We start from the raw sequence: 20,000 nt of genomic DNA, 5'->3' as shown, positions 1-20,000 counted from the left end.
GATTCAATACATTACACCCTCCTGAATGTGATTCAATACATTACACCCTCCTGAATGTGATTCAATACATTACACCCTCCTGAATGTTATTCAATACATTACACCCTCCTGAATGTGATTCAATACATTACACCCTCCTGAATGTGATTCAATACATTACACCCTCCTGAATGTGATTCAATACATTACACCCTCCTGAATGTGATTCAATACATTACACCCTCCTGAATGTTATTCAATACATTACACCCTCCTGAATGTGATTCAATACATTACACCCTCCTGAATGTTATTCAATACATTACACCCTCCTGAATGTTATTCAATACATCACACCCTCCTGAATGTTATTCAATACATTACACCCTCCTGAATGTGATTCAATACAATACACCCTCCTGAATGTGATTCAATACATTACACCCTCCTGAATGTTATTCAATACATCACACCCTCCTGAATGTGATTCAATACATTACACCCTCCTGAATGTGATTCAATACATTACACCCTCCTGAATGCGAGCATGATGTATTGTTATGGTCTGATGGAGTCACAAACCTAGAACTAGTTCCATTTCTTTGGCTGTAATTTCCTCTTTATCCTCTGTCTGTCCTTAGGCCCAGTTCCATTTCTTTGGCTGTAATTTCCTCTCTGTCTGTCCTTAGGCCCAGTTCCATTTCTTTGGCTGTAATTTCCTCTCTGTCTGTCCTTAGGCCCAGTTCCATTTCTTTGGCTGTAATTTCCTCTCTATCCTCTCTGTCTGTCCTTAGGCCCAGTTCCATTTCTTTGGCTGTAATTTCCTCCATGTCTGTCCTTAGGCCCAGTTCCATTTCTTTGGCTGTAATTTCCTCTCTATCCTCTCTGTCTGTCCTTAGGCCCAGTTCCATTTCTTTGGCTGTAATTTCCTCCATGTCTGTCATTAGGCCCAGTTCCATTTCTTTGGCTGTAATTTCCTCTCTGTCTGTCCTTAGGCCCAGTTCCATTTCTTTGGCTGTAATTTCCTCTCTGTCTGTCCTTAGGCCCAGTTCCATTTCGTTGGCTGTAATTTCCTCTCTGTGTTTCCTTAGGCCCAGTTCCATTTCGTTGTCTGTAATTTCCTCTCTGTCTGTCCTTAGGCCCAGTTCCATTTCGTTGGCTGTAATTTCCTCTCTATCCTCTCTGTCTGCCCTCAGGAGCATCAATATGTTGTCCTTCTGCAGTTGGTCAGGTTGAAGTATCACCAAACGCCTTCAGGTTGAAGCTCCTCCTGGTAGAGTCTGAGGGGCGATGGGGAACACAGCCACTAAATTCCGCAAGGCTCTGATCAACGGTGACGAGGGTCTGGCCTATCAGCTGTATGAGGGGAGCCCCCAGTTTAAAGAGAGCCTGGACCCCAACACTTCATATGGCGAACCCTACCAGCACAACACTCCTCTGCACTACGCCGCCAGGCACGCCATGACACGTCTCATCAGGTGAGGACATGACTCGTACGTCTCAGTGTTACCTGACCCTCTGGCCCATCTAACTGTATGAAGTCATCTGAAATCTGTCTAATAACCTGAAATATGGAAAACTGGGGAGAAAATATATATATTTAACAAAGAGACTGAAAATGTGCTTCCCTCTGTGTGATGGGGTTATAGGGGCTGGCAGGGTAGCCTAGTAGCCTAGTGGTTAGAGCGTTGGACTAGTAACCGGAAGGTTGCAAGTTCAAATCCCAGAGCTGGTACAAGGTACAAATCTGTCATCCTGCCCCTGAACAGGCTACTCACTGTTCCTAGGCCGTCATTGAAAATAAGAATTAGTTCTTAACTGACTTGCCTAGTTAAATAAAGGTAATATATATATATATATATATATAGCAAGGTTTCATAATGTGATTTTATTTGTCTGTCCCAAGTTTTCTGAGCAAAAGAAACAATATACACTAAAAAAGTTTTAGAACCCCTACTCATGTTGGAACATTGCTGAGGGGGCGATTAGGCCTGGCTCGCGGTTCACGTTCCAATTCAGCCCAAATGTGTTCGATGGGGTTGAGGGCACAGGGCTCTGTGCAGGCCAGTCAAGTTCTTCCACACCGATCTCGACAAAACCATTTCTGTTTAGTATTCACTTTGTGCACGGGGGGGGGGGGCATTGTCACGCTGAAATTTGTCCGTCGGATTGCCAGATGGTGAAGGGTGATTCATCACTCCAGAGAACGCGTTTCCACTGCTCCAGAGTCCAGCTTTACTCCATTGGAGCTTTACATCACCCAAGCCGACGCTTGGCGTTGCGAATGGTGATCTTAGGCTTGTGTGCGGCTTGCTTGGCCACGGAAACTCATTTCATGAAACTTTCGACAAACAGTTATTTTGCTGACGTTGCTTCCAGAGGCAGTTTGGAACTTGGTAGTGAGTGTTGCGACCGAGGACAGATGATTTTTACACGCTTCAGCACTCGGCGGTCCCATTCTCTGAGGTTGTGCAACGGGTGTGGCTGAAATAGCCGAATCCACTAATTTGAAAGGGTGTCCACGTACTCGTTTATATGTGATCGTATACAAATGTAAGCAAGGTCTGAAATGAATGTTTTTAGTCAAATAATACATCTGTTTTGGAGGAAAAAAAGGACCTGCTGCTGAAATCAAGTTGTGTTCTATCATAGATTACCCAGGCAGGACACTGGTGAGGGTTCTATCATAGATTATCCAGGCAGGACACTGGTGAGGGTTCTATCATAGATTACCCAGGCAGGACACTGGTGAGGGTTCTATCATAGATTACCCAGGCAGGACACTGGTGAGGGTTCTATCATAGATTACCCAGGCAGGACACTGGTGAGGGTTCTATCATAGATTACCCAGGCAGGACACTGGTGAGGGTTCTATCATAGATTACCCAGGCAGGACACTGGTGAGGGTTCTATCATAGATTACCCAGGCAGGACACCGGTGAGGGTTCTATCATAGATTACCCAGGCAGGACACCGGTGAGGGTTCTATCATAGATTACCCAGGCAGGACACCGGTGAGGGTTCTATCATAGATTACCCAGGCAGGACACTGGTGAGTGTTCTATCATAGATTACCCAGGCAGGACACTGGTGAGGGTTCTATCATAGATTACCCAGGCAGGACACCGGTGAGGGTTCTATCATAGATTACCCAGGCAGGACACCGGTGAGGGTTCTATCATAGATTACCCAGGCAGGACACCGGTGAGGGTTCTATCATAGATTACCCAGGCAGACACTGGTGAGGGTTCTATCATAGATTACCCAGGCAGGACACTGGTGAGGGTTCTATCATAGATTACCCAGGCAGGACACTGGTGAGTGTTCCTGCAGTACCCAGTCGGCTCACTGGTGAGTGTTCCTGCAGTACCCAGTCGGCTCACTGGTGAGTGTTCCTGCAGTACCCAGTCGGCTCACCGGTGAGTGTTCCTGCAGTTTTGTTGCGTAACCTTACGCGTCGTCCTGAATGTCTTTTCTCTGGACCCAGCAACAAACAGCCTGTTTTGGTTTCACCGCTAATTCAATGTATTTATCTAACCGTTTGTTTTAAACTTTTTTTTATTTATCCAGCAACAGCCAGTCAGATGAGATAGTAGCATTTAGGTTACCGTGACGACTTGGAAATGACATTCAGTTGGTTTTTATTATCCCCTTAAGGACAAAATGGTGGCAGCGAGTTGCACACAAACAAAGCACAGACAGATGAAAACATGCTTTAAAAAAATAAAAAAGTGATTTAAATTAAGCGGTTCGTTTTTAAAAGATGACTTGTCAAGTATTAGAAATGGGGATTGTTTTTCCCTCTTTGTTTTCAATGGCTTTTCACATGGGAGTTATTCACCACTATGGTTATGCTGTGTGGAGCACCTTTTAACTATATAAAACACCTTTTAGTTATATAAAACACCTTTTAGTTATATAAAACACCTTTTAGTTGTATAAAACACCTTTTAGTTGTATAAAACACCTTTTAGTTATATAAAACACCTTTTAGTTGTATAAAACACCTTTTTAACTATATAAAACACCTTTTAGTTATATAAAACACCTTTTAGTTATATAAAACACCTTTTAGTTGTATAAAACACCTTTTTAACTATATAAAACACCTTTTAACTATATAAAACACCTTTTAGTTATATAAAACACCTTTTAGTTGTATAAAACACCTTTTAGTTATATAAAACACCTTTTAGTTGTATAAAACACCTTTTAGTTATATAAAACACCTTTTAGTTATATAAAACACCTTTTAGTTGTATAAAACACCTTTTAGTTGTATAAAACACCTTTTAACTATAAAAAACACCTTTTAGTTATATAAAACACCTTTTAGTTGTATAAAACACCTTTTAGTTATATAAAACACCTTTTAGTTGTATAAAACACCTTTTAGTTATATAAAACACCTTTTAGTTATATAAAACACCTTTTAGTTGTATAAAACACATTTTAACTATATAAAACACCTTTTAGTTATATAAAACACCTTTTAGTTGTATAAAACACCTTTTAGTTATATAAAACACCTTTTAGTTGTATAAAACACCTTTTAACTATATAAAACACCTTTTAGTTATATAAAACACCTTTTAGTTATATAAAACACCTTTTAGTTGTATAAAACACCTTTTAGTTGTATAAAACACCTTTTAGTTGTATAAAACACCTTTTAGTTGTATAAAACACCTTTTAACTATATAAAGCACATTTTAACTATATAAAGCACCTTTTAGTTGTATAAAACACCTTTTAGTTGTATAAAACACCTTTTAGTTGTATAAAACACCTTTTAACTATATAAAGCACATTTTAACTATATAAAGCACCTTTTAGTTATATAAAACACCTTTTAGTTGTATAAAACACCTTTTAGTTGTATAAAACACCTTTTAGTTGTATAAAACACCTTTTAACTATATAAAGCACCTTTTAACTATATAAAGCACCTTTTAGTTGTATAAAACACCTTTTAGTTGTATAAAACACCTTTTAGTTGTATAAAACACCTTTTAACTATATAAAGCACATTTTAACTATATAAAGCACCTTTTAGTTATATAAAACACCTTTTAGTTGTATAAAACACCTTTTAGTTGTATAAAACACCTTTTAGTTGTATAAAACACCTTTTAACTATATAAAGCACATTTTAACTATATAAAGCACCTTTTAGTTATATAAAACACCTTTTAGTTATATAAAACACCTTTTAGTTGTATAAAACACCTTTTAGTTATATAAAACACCTTTTAGTTGTATAAAACACCTTTTAGTTATATAAAACACCTTTTAGTTATATAAAACACCTTTTAGTTATATAAAACACCTTTTAGTTGTATAAAACACCTTTTAGTTGTATAAAACACCTTTTAACTATATAAAGCACATTTTAACTATATAAAGCACCTTTTAGTTATATAAAACACCTTTTAGTTGTATAAAACACCTTTTAGTTGTATAAAACACCTTTTAGTTATATAAAACACCTTTTAACTATATAAAACACCTTTTAGTTATATAAAACACCTTTTAGTTATATAAAACACCTTTTAGTTGTATAAAACACCTTTTAGTTATATAAAACACCTTTTAGTTGTATAAAACACCTTTTAGTTATATAAAACACCTTTTAGTTGTATAAAACACCTTTTAGTTGTATAAAACACATTTTAACTATATAAAACACCTTTTAGTTATATAAAACACCTTTTAGTTATATAAAACACCTTTTAGTTGTATAAAACACCTTTTAGTTGTATAAAACACCTTTTAGTTATATAAAACACCTTTTAGTTGTATAAAACACCTTTTAGTTATATAAAACACCTTTTAGTTGTATAAAACACCTTTTAGTTGTATAAAACACATTTTAACTATATAAAACACCTTTTAACTATATAAAACACCTTTTAGTTATATAAAACACCTTTTAGTTGTATAAAACACCTTTTAGTTTTATAAAACACCTTTTAACTATATAAAACACCTTTTAGTTATATAAAACACCTTTTAGTTATATAAAACACCTTTTAGTTATATAAAACACCTTTTAACTATATAAAACACCTTTTAGTTATATAAAACACCTTTTAGTTGTATAAAACACCTTTTAGTTGTATAAAACACCTTTTAGTTGTATAAAACACCTTTTAGTTGTATAAAGCACCTTTTAGTTATATAAAGCACCTTTTAGTTATATAAAACACCTTTTAGTTATATAAAACACCTTTTAGTTATATAAAACACCTTTTAGTTATATAAAACACCTTTTAGTTGTATAAAACACCTTTTAGTTATATAAAACACCTTTTAGTTATATAAAACACCTTTTAGTTGTATAAAACACCTTTTAGTTGTATAAAACACCTTTTAGTTATATAAAACACCTTTTAGTTATATAAAACACCTTTTAGTTGTATAAAACACATTTTAACTATATAAAACACCTTTTAACTATATAAAACACCTTTTAGTTATATAAAACACCTTTTAGTTGTATAAAACACCTTTTAGTTATATAAAACACCTTTTAACTATATAAAACACCTTTTAACTATATAAAACACCTTTAACTATATAAAACACCTTTTAGTTGTATAAAACACATTTTAACTATATAAAACACCTTTTAGTTATATAAAACACCTTTTAGTTGTATAAAACACCTTTTAACTATATAAAACACCTTTTAGTTATATAAAACACCTTTTAGTTGTATAAAACACCTTTTAGTTATATAAAACACCTTTTAACTATATAAAACACCTTTTAGTTATATAAAACACCTTTTAGTTGTATAAAACACCTTTTAGTTGTATAAAACACCTTTTAGTTATATAAAACACCTTTTAACTATATAAAACACCTTTTAGTTATATAAAACACCTTTTAGTTGTATAAAACACCTTTTAGTTGTATAAAACACCTTTTAACTATATAAAACACCTTTTAGTTATATAAAACACCTTTTAGTTATATAAAACACCTTTTAGTTGTATAAAACACCTTTTAACTATATAAAACACCTTTTAGTTGTATAAAACACCTTTTAGTTATATAAAACACCTTTTAGTTATATAAAACACCTTTTAGTTATATAAAACACCTTTTAGTTGTATAAAACACCTTTTAGTTATATAAAACACCTTTTAGTTATATAAAACACCTTTTAGTTGTATAAAACACCTTTTAGTTATATAAAACACCTTTTAACTATATAAAACACCTTTTAGTTGTATAAAACACCTTTTAGTTGTATAAAACACCTTTTAACTATATAAAACACCTTTTAGTTGTATAAAACACCTTTTAACTATATAAAACACCTTTTAGTTGTATAAAACACCTTTTAGTTATATAAAACACCTTTTAGTTATATAAAACACCTTTTAGTTATATAAAACACCTTTTAGTTGTATAAAACACCTTTTAACTATATAAAACACCTTTTAGTTGTATAAAACACCTTTTAGTTGTATAAAACACCTTTTAGTTGTATAAAACACCTTTTAGTTATATAAAACACCTTTTAGTTATATAAAGCACCTTTTAGTTATATAAAACACCTTTTAGTTGTATAAAACACCTTTTAGTTATATAAAACACCTTTTAGTTGTATAAAACACCTTTTAGTTGTATAAAACACCTTTTAGTTGTATAAAACACATTTTAACTATATAAAGCACCTTTTAGTTATATAAAACACCTTTTAGTTATATAAAACACCTTTTAGTTGTATAAAACACATTTTAACTATATAAAACACCTTTTAACTATATAAAACACCTTTTAGTTATATAAAACACCTTTTAGTTGTATAAAACACATTTTAACTATATAAAACACCTTTTAGTTGTATAAAACACCTTTTAGTTATATAAAACACCTTTTAGTTATATAAAACACCTTTTAGTTGTATAAAACACCTTTTAGTTGTATAAAACACCTTTTAGTTATATAAAACACCTTTTAGTTATATAAAACACCTTTTAGTTATATAAAACACCTTTTAGTTGTATAAAACACCTTTTTAACTATATAAAGCACATTTTAACTATATAAAGCACATTTTAACTATATAAAGCACCTTTTAACTATATAAAGCACCTTTTTTTAACTGTTTAAAGCACCTTTTGTTTAGTTGTATGAAGCCTATGTGGTAGCAGCTATTCCCTGCTCTCTGTGCCCAGGATGGGGGGGAAGAGTGTTGTGTGTCTCTCTGTCCCATCTGCCCCTGCTAGGAACCATCTGTTAGACACGTCACAGAAACGTTCCACCCTGAGACTGAGCTACAAGCCTCCTTCACTCTCTACCGCTGTAGTTCTATAGCAGGACACCGACACCTATAAAGGCAGTTCATTAGACACCAAACAGAAGAAATCCTACTGAAACAGGGAGTGGACTAAAACCTGGACTGTAGGGCTCCACTACTAGTTCCTCCAGTCTCTAACACTAGGGACTCTGTTACAATACGTTAGACATCCTACTGAAACAGGGAGTGGACTAAAACCTGGACTGTAGGGCTCCACTACTAGTTCCTCCAGTCTCTAACACTAGAGGACTCTGTTACAATACGTTAGACATCCTACTGAAACAGGGAGTGGACTAAAACCTGGACTGTATGGCTCCACTACTAGTTCCTCCAGTCTCTAACACTAGGGACTCTGTTACAATACGTTAGACATCCTACTGAAACAGGGAGTGGACTAAAACCTGGACTGTAGGGCTCCACTACTAGTTCCTCCAGTCTCTAACACTAGGGGACTCTGTTACAATACGTTAGACATCCTACTGAAACAGGGAGTGGACTAAAACCTGGACTGTAGGGCTCCACTACTAGTTCCTCCAGTCTCTAACACTAGGGACTCTGTTACAATATGTTAGACATCCTACTGAAACAACAGGGAGTGGACTAAAACCTGGACTGTAGGGCTCCACTACTAGTTCCTCCAGTCTCTAACACTAGGGACTCTGTTACAATACGTTAGACATCCTACTGAAACAGGGAGTGGACTAAAACCTGGACTGTAGGGCTCCACTACTAGTTCCTCCAGTCTCTAACACTAGGGACTCTGTTACAATACGTTAGACATCCTACTGAAACAGGGAGTGGACTAAAACCTGGACTGTAGGGCTCCACTACTAGTTCCTCCAGTCTCTAACACTAGGGGACTCTGTTACAATACGTTAGACATCCTACTGAAACAGGGAGTGGACTAAAACCTGGACTGTAGGGCTCCACTACTAGTTCCTCCAGTCTCTAACACTAGGGACTCTGTTACAATACGTTAGACATACATCCTTCCTTCCTTGCTGCATTGAGCTAAGCACAGATCTGTAAATGATTTGGACAGGTGGTAGCCAAGGATACCGTTATATTACTTCTACCGACCCAGCCTGTTCAGATAGGCGATCACTTCAAAGGAGGGCTCGGCATGGTAACCTAGTGGTTAGAGCGTTGGGCATGGTAGCCTAGTGGTTAGAGCGTTGGGCAGGGAGCCTAGTGGTTAGAGCGTTGGGCAGGTAGCCTAGTGGTTAGAGTTTTGGGCAGGTAGCCTAGTGGTTAGAGCGTTGGGCAGGTAGCCTAGTGGTTAGAGCGTTGGGCAGGTAGCCTAGTGGTTAGAGCGTTGGGCAGGTAGCCTAGTGGTTAGAGCGTTGGGCAGGTAGCCTAGTGGTTAGAGCGTTGGGCAGGTAGCCTAGCGGTTAGAGCGTTGTGCAGGTAGCCTAGTGGTTAGAGCGTTGTGCAGGTAGCCTAGTGGTTAGAGCGTTGGGCAGGTAGCCTAGTGGTTAGAGCGTTGGGCAGGTAGCCTAGTGGTTAGAGCGTTGGGCAGGTAGCCTAGTGGTTAGAGGGGTCGGCATGGTAACCTAGTGGTTAGAGCGTTGGGCAGGTAGCCTAGTGGTTAGAGCGTTGGGCAGGTAGCCTATTGGTTAGAGGGGTCGGCATGGTAATCTAGTGGTTAGAGGGGTCGGCATGGTAGCCTAGTGGTTAGAGCGTTGGGCAGGTAGCCTAGTGGTTAGAGCGTTGGGCAGGTAGCCTAGTGGTTAGAGCGTTGGGCAGGTAGCCTAGCGGTTAGAGCGTTGGGCAGGTAGCCTAGCGGTTAGAGCGTTGGGCAGGTAGCCTAGCGGTTAGAGCGTTGGGCAGGTAGCCTAGCGGTTAGAGCGTTGGGCAGGTAGCCTAGCGGTTAGAGCGTTGGGCAGGTAGCCTAGCGGTTAGAGCGTTGGGCAGGTAGCCTAGCGGTTAGAGTGTTGGGCAGGTAGCCTATTGGTTAGAGGGGTCGGCATTGTAGCCTAGTGGTTAGAGCGCTGGGCAGGTAGCCTATTGGTTAGAGGGGTCGGCATGGTAACCTAGTGGTTAGAGGGGTCGGCATGGTAACCTAGTGGTTAGAGGGGTCGGCATGGTAACCTAGTGGTTAGAGGGGTCGGCATGGTAACCTAGTGGTTAGAGGGGTCGGCATGGTAACCTAGTGGTTAGAGGGGTCGGCAATGTAACCTAGTGGTTAGAGGGGTCGGCATGGTAGCCTAGTGGTTAGAGCGCTGGGCAGGTAGCCAAGTGGTAAGAGCGCTGGGCAGGTAGCCTAGTGTTTAGAGCGCTGGGCAGGTAGCCTAGTGGTTAGAGCGTTGGGCAGGTAGCCTAGTGGTTAGAGCGTTGGGCAGGTAGCCTAGTGGTTAGAGCGTTGGGCAGGTAGCCTAGTGGTTAGAGCGTTGGGCAGGTAGCCTAGCGGTTAGAGCGTTGGGCAGGTAGCCTAGTGGTTAGAGCGTTGGGCAGGTAGCCTAGTGGTTAGAGCGTTTGGCAGGTAGCCTAGTGGTTAGAGCATTGGGCAGGTAGCCTAGTGGTTAGAGCGTTGGGCAGGTAGCCTAGCGGTTAGAGCGTTGGGCAGGTAGCCTAGCGGTTAGAGCGTTGGGCAGGTAGCCTAGCGGTTAGAGCGTTGGGCAGGTAGCCTAGCGGTTAGAGCGTTGGGCAGGTAGCCTAGAGGTTAGAGCGTTGGGCAGGTAGCCTAGCGGTTAGAGCGTTGGGCAGGTAGCCTAGCGGTTAGAGCGTTGGGCAGGTAGCCTAGCGGTTAGAGCGTTGGGCAGGTAGCCTAGCGGTTAGAGCGTTGGGCAGGTAGCCTAGCGGTTAGAGCGTTGTGCAGGTAGTCTAGCGGTTAGAGCGTTGGGCAGGTAGCCTAGTGGTTAGAGCGTTTGGCAGGTAGCCTAACGGTTAGAGCGTTGGGCCAGTTTACCGAAAGGTTGCTAGATCGAATCCCCCGAGCTGACAAGGTATAAATGTGTCATTCTGCCCCCCTGAACAAGGCAGTTAACCCACTGTTCCCCGGTCGGCCGTCATTGTAAATAAGAATTTGTTCTTAACTGACTTGCCTAGTTAAATAATATTCCATTAAATGTAACATTTTCTGAAGGATTTCAACAGCATGTAGTTCTGTATCAGGGTACCAGTTTCTAGAAAGCTACTACTTAGCTACTACTCAGTAACTACTTAGCTACTACTTAGTGCTATACATTATATGAATGTTTAATAGGGTGTGTGTGTGTGTTATTTCTCTAGGACAACTTGCAGCGAACTACATTGACACGGAGACTCTTCATTTTTCCAGCATTCTTCATCATACTGTCATTTTTACTTGTGGATGTGTCTCAAATGGCTTCTTATCCTCTACGTAGTGCACTTCTTTTGACCAGGCAGCCTACATACACAGACTTGGTGTTATTGGCTGAGCCTGTCAGAGTAGCTGTGTGTACTCCTGCTTCAGCACTCTTTTGAGTTCATCACACGCCCAGAGAGACGTTTAATTCTATGCTGTTATTTGTCATCGATTGTCGGCCATCGATACTAGTGGCCGTGGTCCTCTGTAGACGGTGGTTGGTTATGACTGTGGAAATGAGGGGGGTTTTCTAGACCGTACAGAGGATAAACGAGTCAAACGGTTAAAGTCAGATAAGAGTGTTTTCATCGTAACAACAGTGGAGCTGACATTAGCCCCTGGCCTAACCATTACTGTGGAGAACAACCGCCATCTTGTCTGTTAACTGTTCCCACAGGATTGCTACTCTGACCGAACCACGAACAAATTGATATTTCACTTTGCCGAACCATGATGAATACGGGCTGCGGTTTCTCTGTGTCCACAGCCTCTGGAAGGCTACTGTTGAGTCAGTGTGAGAATCTCAATTTGCTCACGTCCTCTCATCACTTCCTTCTCAAAACCTTTGATTTGGAAGAGAAAGGTCAGAAGGAAGGGACCTCTGGCAATCCACATCCAATGGGTTTTGAGAATGCATTTGAGATTCTCCCATTGACTCAAGAGTAGCCTTCCATCAGCTTACCAAAAGTTGTACCACAGTAGAAAACTGTGTGTCTGGTAGCTCGGGGGCCGTCAATGAGTAGCTCTCAAGTAGATACTGAGAAATATTCACTAGACCTTAATACTACATGATGAAATCTGTATATAAAAAAAAATCAAACATAATTTTAGCATTTTTTTTGTTATCTATTTTCCCCCTACATCAATCGGTTAAATCACATTATTTAAAATGTTTTCATTCAGTTACTAAAGTAACAGTCCTGGCTGAGCCCCAATATGCGCTTCGCGGTTACGATGTCGCCTGTATACGCCTACTGGCAATGAAAACATTTAAAAGCACAGGATATTTGTACCTCGATAAAACATCTCTGCTTTGGTATGTAATATCTCGACCAAATAAGCCATTTCTACCCCTGTCACCTTTTTTAATATATTTAAATACAGGAAAATGATTTGGTGGAATGTGCTCAGAAAAAAAATGTATTTTTTTTTCTTGAAGCCAACGTTAATTTGCTTCGTCTCTAGTGGTCCATAGTCCTACATGTTGACTCTAGTGGTCCAAAGTCCTACATGTTGACTCTAGTGTTCCATAGTCCTACATGTTGACTCTAGTGGTCCATAGTCCTACATGTTGACTCTAGTGGTCCATAGTCCTACATGTTGACTCTAGTGGTCCATAGTCCTACATGTTGACTCTAGTGGTCCATAGTCCTACATGTTGACTCTAGTGGTCCATAGTCCTACATGTTGACTCTAGTGGTCCATAGTCCTACATGTTGACTCTAGTGGTCCATAGTCCTACATGTTGACTCTAGTGGTCCATAGTCCTACATGTTGACTCTAGTGTTCCATAGTCCTACATGTTGACTCTAGTGTTCCATAGTCCTACATGATGACTCTAGTGTTCCATAGGCCTACATGTTGACTCTAGTGTTCCATAGTCCTACATGTTGACTCTAGTGTTTCATAGTCCTACATGTTGACTCTAGTGTTCCATAGTCCTACATGTTGACTCTAGTGTTTCATAGTCCTACATGTTGACTCTAGTGGTCCATAGTTCTACATGTTGACTCTAGTGTTCCATAGTCCTACATGTTGACTCTAGTGTTCCATAGTCCTACATGTTGACTCTAGTGGTCCATAGTCCTACATGTTGACTCTAGTGGTCCATAGTCCTACATGTTGACTCTAGTGGTCCATAGTCCTACATGTTGACTCTAGTGGTCCATAGTCCTACATGTTGACTCTAGTGTTCCATAGTCCTACATGTTGACTCTAGTGGTCCATAGTCCTACATGTTGACTCTAGTGGTCCATAGTCCTACATGTTGACTCTAGTGGTCCATAGTCCTACATGTTGACTCTAGTGGTCCATAGTCTTACATGTTGACTCTAGTGGTCCATAGTCCTACATGTTGACTCTAGTGGTCCATAGTCCTACATGTTGACTCTAGTGTTCCATAGTCCTACATGTTGACTCTAGTGTTCCATAGTCCTACATGTTGACTCTAGTGGTCCATAGTTCTACATGTTGACTCTAGTGGTCCATAGGCCTACATGTTGACTCTAGTGTTCTGTAGTCCTACATGTTGACACTGCTGGTCCGTAGGTCTACATGTTGACTCTGCTGGTCCGTAGGCCTACATGTTGACTCTAGTGTTCTGTAGTCCTACATGTTGACACTGCTGGTCCGTAGGTCTACATGTTGACTCTGCTGGTCCGTAGGCCTACATGTTGACTCTAGTGTTCTGTAGTCCTACATGTTGACACTGCTGGTCCGTAGGTCTACATGTTGACTCTGCTGGTCCATAGTCCTACATGTTGACTCTAGTGTTCTGTAGTCCTACATGGTAACACTGCTAGTCCGTAGGCCTACATGTTGACTCTAGTGTTCTGTAGTCCTACATGTTGACACTGCTAGTCCGTAGGCCTACATGTTGACTCTAGTGTTCTGTAGTCCTACATGTTGACACTGCTGGTCCGTAGGTCTACATGTTGACTCTGCTGGTCCATAGGCCTACGTGTTTTACAAGGCATTGGAAAAGCTCCCTCGTCTTTGCGCTTGAAATTGCAACTTATTATGTGACTTGTTAAGCAAAGTTTTACTCCTTGACCTTATTTAGACTTGTAATAACAAGGGGTTTGTGTACTTCTTTACTCGAGACATTTCAGCTTTTCATTCATAATTAATGGGTGAAATTCCATTTCAACATTATGCGGTATTGTGTGTAGGTCAGTGATGACAACATCTGAATTGAATCCATTTTTTAAATTCAGGCTTAACACAACAAAATGTGGAGGAAGTCCAGGGGTGTGAATATTTTTTTTGAAGGCACTGTATATATGAGGAAATGTAGCGATTTTTATGATTTGTTATCTGTGATGGTTATGATACATTAGGCATTGTTGAGCTCTGTTGGCTTATAGGCCTAGATAAAGGCACCATTAAATGTTTTATTATTTGAGTACTCGAGTTCAATATAATTAGTGGCAGAACCTAAGAAAAATAGGTGTGTTCTGTTCAGAAATATGGTTTAAAATTAATACATTTAAAATGTTTTAATTATATTATAATTTTTAAAGACAATTGCACCCCCACTTTCAGACAGTCAGGTGGTCATGATGTAGGGCAGTCCCTGAAGGGACTCTTCTTATCAACTGGATGCAAGACTATCATCTGTGTTCTCTTAGGAACTCAGCATTCTCTGTGTTCTCTTAGGAATTCAGCATTCTCTGTGTTCTCTTAGGAATTCAGCATTCTCTGCGTTCTCTTAGGAATTCAGCATTCTCTGTGTTCTCTTAGGATTTCAGCATTCTCTGTGTTCTCTTAGTAATTCAGCATTCTCTGCGTTCTCTTAGGAATTCAGCATTCTCTGCGTTCTCTTAGGAATTCAGCATTCTCTGCGTTCTCTTAGGAATTCAGCATTCTCTGTGTTCTCTTAGGAATTCAGCATTCTCTGTGTTCTCTTAGGAATTCAGCATTCTCTGTGTTCTCTTAGGAATTCAGCATTCTCTGTATTCTCTTAGGAATTCAGCATTCTCTTCGTTCTCTTAGGAATTCAGCATTCTCTTCGTTCTCTTAGGAATTCAGCATTCTCTGCGTTCTCTTAGGAATTCAGCATTCTCTGCGTTCTCTTAGGAATTCAGCATTCTCTGTGTTCTCTTAGGAATTCAGCATTCTCTGCGTTCTCTTAGGATTTCAGAATTCTCTGCATTCTCTTAGGATTTCAGCGTTCTCTGCGTTCTCTTAGGAATTCAGCGTTCTCTGCGTTCTCTTAGGAATTCAACATTCTCTTCGTTCTCTTAGGAATTCAGCATTCTCTTCGTTCTCTTAAGAATTCAGCATTCTCTTCGTTCTCTTAAGAATTCAGCATTCTCTTCGTTCTCTTAGGAATTCAGCATTCTCTGCGATCTCTTAGGAATTCAACATTCTCTGCGTTCTCTTAGGAATTCAGCATTCTCTGCGTTCTCTTAGGAATTCAGCATTCTCTGCGTTCTCTTAGGAATTCAGCATTCTCTGTGTTCTCTTAGGATTTCAGCATTCTCTGTGTTCTCTTAGGAATTCAGCATTCTCTGCGTTCTCTTAGGAATTCAGCGTTCTCTGCGTTCTCTTAGGAATTCAACATTCTCTTCGTTCTCTTAGGAATTCAGCATTCTCTTCGTTCTCTTAAGAATTCAGCATTCTCTTCGTTCTCTTAGGAATTCAGCATTCTCTGCGTTCTCTTAGGAATTCAACATTCTCTGTGTTCTCTTAGGAATTCAGTATTCTCTGTGTTGATCTCTCCAACCCCCTCTGAGGAGCTGAGGTTACATCCTATTGGTTCTGATATCTGAGGTTAACTTTTACAGTAATACTATTGGTCAACAAGTCAGAATTTGAATCCAAACAACTCAGATGTTATGAAGGTGTCTTAGATTCATTGTTCTTTCTCTTATGTTCCTGACTTGCTGTGGTGAGAAACCAACACTCATTATTTTTCTCTCCCATGACCTCTGGGCCCTGGCACGAGCCATGGTTACTTCATCTCTCCCATGACCTCTGGGCCCTGGCACGAGCCATGGTTTCTTCTTCTCTCCCATGACCTCTGGGCCCTGGCATTCTTCATCGCTCCCATGACCTCTGGGCCCTGGCATTCTTCATCTCTCCCGTGACCTCTGGGCCGTGGCACGAGCCATGGTTTCTTCATCTCTCCCGTGACCTCTGGGCCCTGGCACGAGCCATGGTTTCTTCTTCTCTCCCATGACCTCTGGGCCCTGGCACGAGCCATGGTTTCTTCTTCTCTCCCATGACCTCTGGGCCCTGGCACGAGCCATGGTTTCTTCATCTCTCCCATGACCTCTGGGCCCTGGCATTCTTCATCTCTCCCGTGACCTCTGGGCCCTGGCATTCTTCATCTATCCCGTGACCTCTGGGCCCTGGCATTCTTCATCTATCCCATGACCTCTGGGCCCTGGCATTCTTCAGCTCTCTCCGACCATGCTTAGAATAATGCCTTGTAATGCTTGTTAACGCCTTGTAAGTGAAGCTTTATGCCCTTGTATGTAAATCCATTCATTTGACAAAGTCATTAAATACACTTGTATTTAGAATTCGGGTTCAGACATTTCTTCATGGTCTGTTGCTGTAACTCAACTATTGTGTTATTGACTGTACGTTTGTTTTATTCCATGTGTAACTCTTGTTGTTGTTGTTTGTGTCGACACTGCTTTGCTTGATCTTGGCCAGGTGGCAGTTGTAAATAAGAACTTGTTCTCAACTAGCCTACCTGGTTAAATAAAGGTCAAATTAAAGGTGAAATAAAACTGTAGTCTTTTGTATATTGCTATTCTTCATTATGGAGTCAGATAAAGATTCTAATAGGCTAGTCTTATTTACGTGTATGTGTGTGTGTGTTTGCAAATAAATAATTTGCAAATAAATTCATTAAAAATCCTACAATGTGATTTTCTGGAATTTTTTTTCTCTCATTTTGTCTGTCACAGTTGAAGTGTACCTATGATGAAAATTACAGGCCTCTCTCATCTTTTTAAGTGGGAGAACTTGCACAATTGGTGGCTGACTAAATACTTTTTTGCCCCACTGTGTGTATATATATACTGTATATACACATCAAATATGACTTCACTAGAGTAAAACAGTCTGAGTTACTCACTTTGTACTTAAAGGGATAGTTCGGGACTCCCCCAGAGTGTGAGGATATCTTTTTATGTCTCTCCATCCAGTATGAAGGAAGCTAGAGGTAGTTTCACTTTCCAATGCTAACTAGTGTTAGCGCGATGACTGTAAGTCTATGGGAACGGCTAGCATGTTAGCCGTTCCCATAGACTTCAAGTCATTGCGCTAACAGTTTCACTTTCCAGTGCTAACTAGTGTTAGCGCAATGGCTGGAAGTCTATGGGAACGGCTAGCATGCTTTTTTTTAGCATGCTAGCCGTTCCCATAGACTTCCAGCCATTGCGCTAACACTAGTTAGCACTGGAAAGTGAAACTACCTCTAACTTCCTTCATACTGGATGCAGAGACATCAAAAATGGTATCCACAAGTTCATCTGAATCTGGGGAAGTAGACATTAGAGCCTCATTGCCAAAATCCTGAACAATCCCTTTAAGGGTGACGGAGCCCCATTGCCAAAATCCTGAACAATCCCTTTAAGGGTGACGGAGCCCCATTGCCAAAATCCTGAACAATCCCTTTAAGGGTGATGGTGAAATTTTCAAAACGGTCATATAAGTACCAAGTAAACCATGTCCCCTCCCCTCCCCTCTCCACCAGGTCCTTTCTCTTCAGTAAGGACGGCAACCCCAACAAGCGTAACGTTCACAATGAGACGTCCCTCCATCTCCTCTGTATGGGCCCCCAGATCCTAATGGGGGAGGGGCCTCTGCAGCCGCGGCTGGCCCGGCCCGAGCTGGACGAGATGAAGAGGGCAGAGTGTCTCCAGATCATCCTGAAATGGACCGGAGCCAAGCTGGACCAGGGAGAGTATGAGAACGCCAACGTCAACTCCACTGACAACAAGAAGAATACATCGCTGCACTACGCAGCCGCCTCGGGGTTGAAGAAGTGTGTTGAGGTGCGAACCCCTTCTCATAGCCCTGCCCCTTAGACACTTCTCATAGCCCTGCCCCTTAGACACTTCTCATAGCCCTGCCCCTTAGACACTTCTCATAGCCCTGCCCCTTAGACACTTCCCATAGCCCTACCCCTTTTAGACACTTCCCATAGCCCTGCCCCTTAGACACTTCTCATAGCCCTGCCCCTTAGACACTTCTCATAGCCCTGCCCCTTAGACACTTCTCATAGCCCTGCCCCTTAGACACTTCTCATAGCCCTGCCCCTTAGACACTTCTCATAGCCCTGCCCCTTAGACACTTCTCATAGCCCTACCCCATAGCCCTGCCCCTTAGACACTTCTCATAGCCCTGCCCCATAGCCCTGCCCCTTAGACACTTCTCATAGCCCTGCCCCTTAGACACTTCTCATAGCCCTGCCCCTTAGACACTTCTCATAGCCCTACCCCTTAGACACTTCTCATAGCCCTGCCCCATAGCCCTGCCCCTTAGACACTTCTCATAGCCCTGCCCCTTAGACACTTCTCATAGCCCTGCCCCTTAGACACTTCTCATAGCCCTGCCCCTTAGACACTTCTCATAGCCCTGCCCCTTAGACACTTCTCATAGCCCTACCCCATAGCCCTGCCCCTTAGACACTTCTCATAGCCCTGCCCCATAGCCCTGCCCCTTAGACACTTCTCATAGCCCTGCCCCTTAGACACTTCTCATAGCCCTGCCCCTTAGACACTTCTCATAGCCCTGCCCCTTAGACACTTCTCATAGCCCTGCCCCTTAGACACTTCTCATAGCCCTACCCCTTAGACACTTCTCATAGCCCTACCCCTTAGACACTTCTCATAGCCCTGCCCCTTAGACACTTCTCATAGCCCTGCCCCTTAGACACTTCTCATAGCCCTGCCCCTTAGACACTTCTCATAGCCCTACCCCTTAGACACTTCTCATAGCCCTGCCCCTTAGACACTTCTCATAGCCCTGCCCCTTAGACACTTCCCATAGCCCTGCCCCTTAGACACTTCTAATAGCCCTACCCCATAGCCCTGCCCCTTAGACACTTCTCATAGTCCTGCCCCTTAGACACTTCTCATAGCCCTGCACCTTAGACACTTCTCATAGCCCTGCCCCTTAGACACTTCTCATAGCCCTGCCCCTTAGACACTTCTCATAGCCCTGCCCCTTAGACACTTCTCATAGCCCTGCCCCTTAGACACTTCTCATAGCCCTGCCCCTTAGACACTTCTCATAGCCCTGCCCCTTAGACACTTCTCATAGCCCTGCCCCTTAGACACTTCTCATAGCCCTGCCCCTTAGACACTTCTCATAGCCCTGCCCCTTAGACACTTCTCATAGCCCTACCCCTTAGACACTTCTCATAGCCCTGCCCCTTAGACACTTCTCATAGCCCTGCCCCTTAGACACTTCTCATAGTGCTACCCCATAGACACTTCCCATAGCCCTGCCCCTTAGACACTTCTCATAGCCCTGCCCCTTAGACACTTCTCATAGCGCAACCCCTTAGACACTTCTCATAGCGCTGCCCCTTAGACACATCCTATAGCCCTGCCCCTTAGACACTTCTACTAGTCACTTCCCATAGCCCTACCACATAGCCCTAACCCGTAGGCACTTCCCATAGCCCTACCATAT

At 41.2% G+C, this 20,000-nt stretch overlaps 1 protein-coding gene across 5 annotated transcripts in view; it reads left to right on the top strand.

Annotated features, from left to right (window-relative positions):
* LOC149984279 (ankyrin repeat and IBR domain-containing protein 1-like) overlaps positions 1 to 20,000 on the top strand; it is a 69,543-nt gene that overhangs the window by 7,631 nt on the left and 41,912 nt on the right. For 4 of the 5 annotated variants that reach the window (XR_016491663.1, XR_016491662.1, XM_090219651.1 and 1 more), the window contains exons 2-3: positions 1,176 to 1,457; positions 18,055 to 18,355. Coding sequence is in view for 3 of the 5 variants with exons in the window: in XM_090219651.1 (XP_090075777.1) it covers positions 1,270 to 1,457; positions 18,055 to 18,355 (489 nt within the window). In the remaining 2 variants the exon portion in view is untranslated. The remainder of the gene's footprint in view (positions 1 to 1,175; positions 1,458 to 18,054; positions 18,356 to 20,000) is intronic. The other variant, XM_090219661.1, reaches the window with a different exon arrangement.

This window comes from Oncorhynchus mykiss, chromosome 3 (genome assembly GCF_057628025.1).
Source record: "Oncorhynchus mykiss isolate SJ-2025 chromosome 3, ASM5762802v1, whole genome shotgun sequence".
Classification (NCBI taxonomy): domain Eukaryota; kingdom Metazoa; phylum Chordata; class Actinopteri; order Salmoniformes; family Salmonidae; genus Oncorhynchus; species Oncorhynchus mykiss.
Note: the sequence above shows the minus strand (reverse complement) of the source record. Positions and strands in the feature narration are given on the sequence as shown.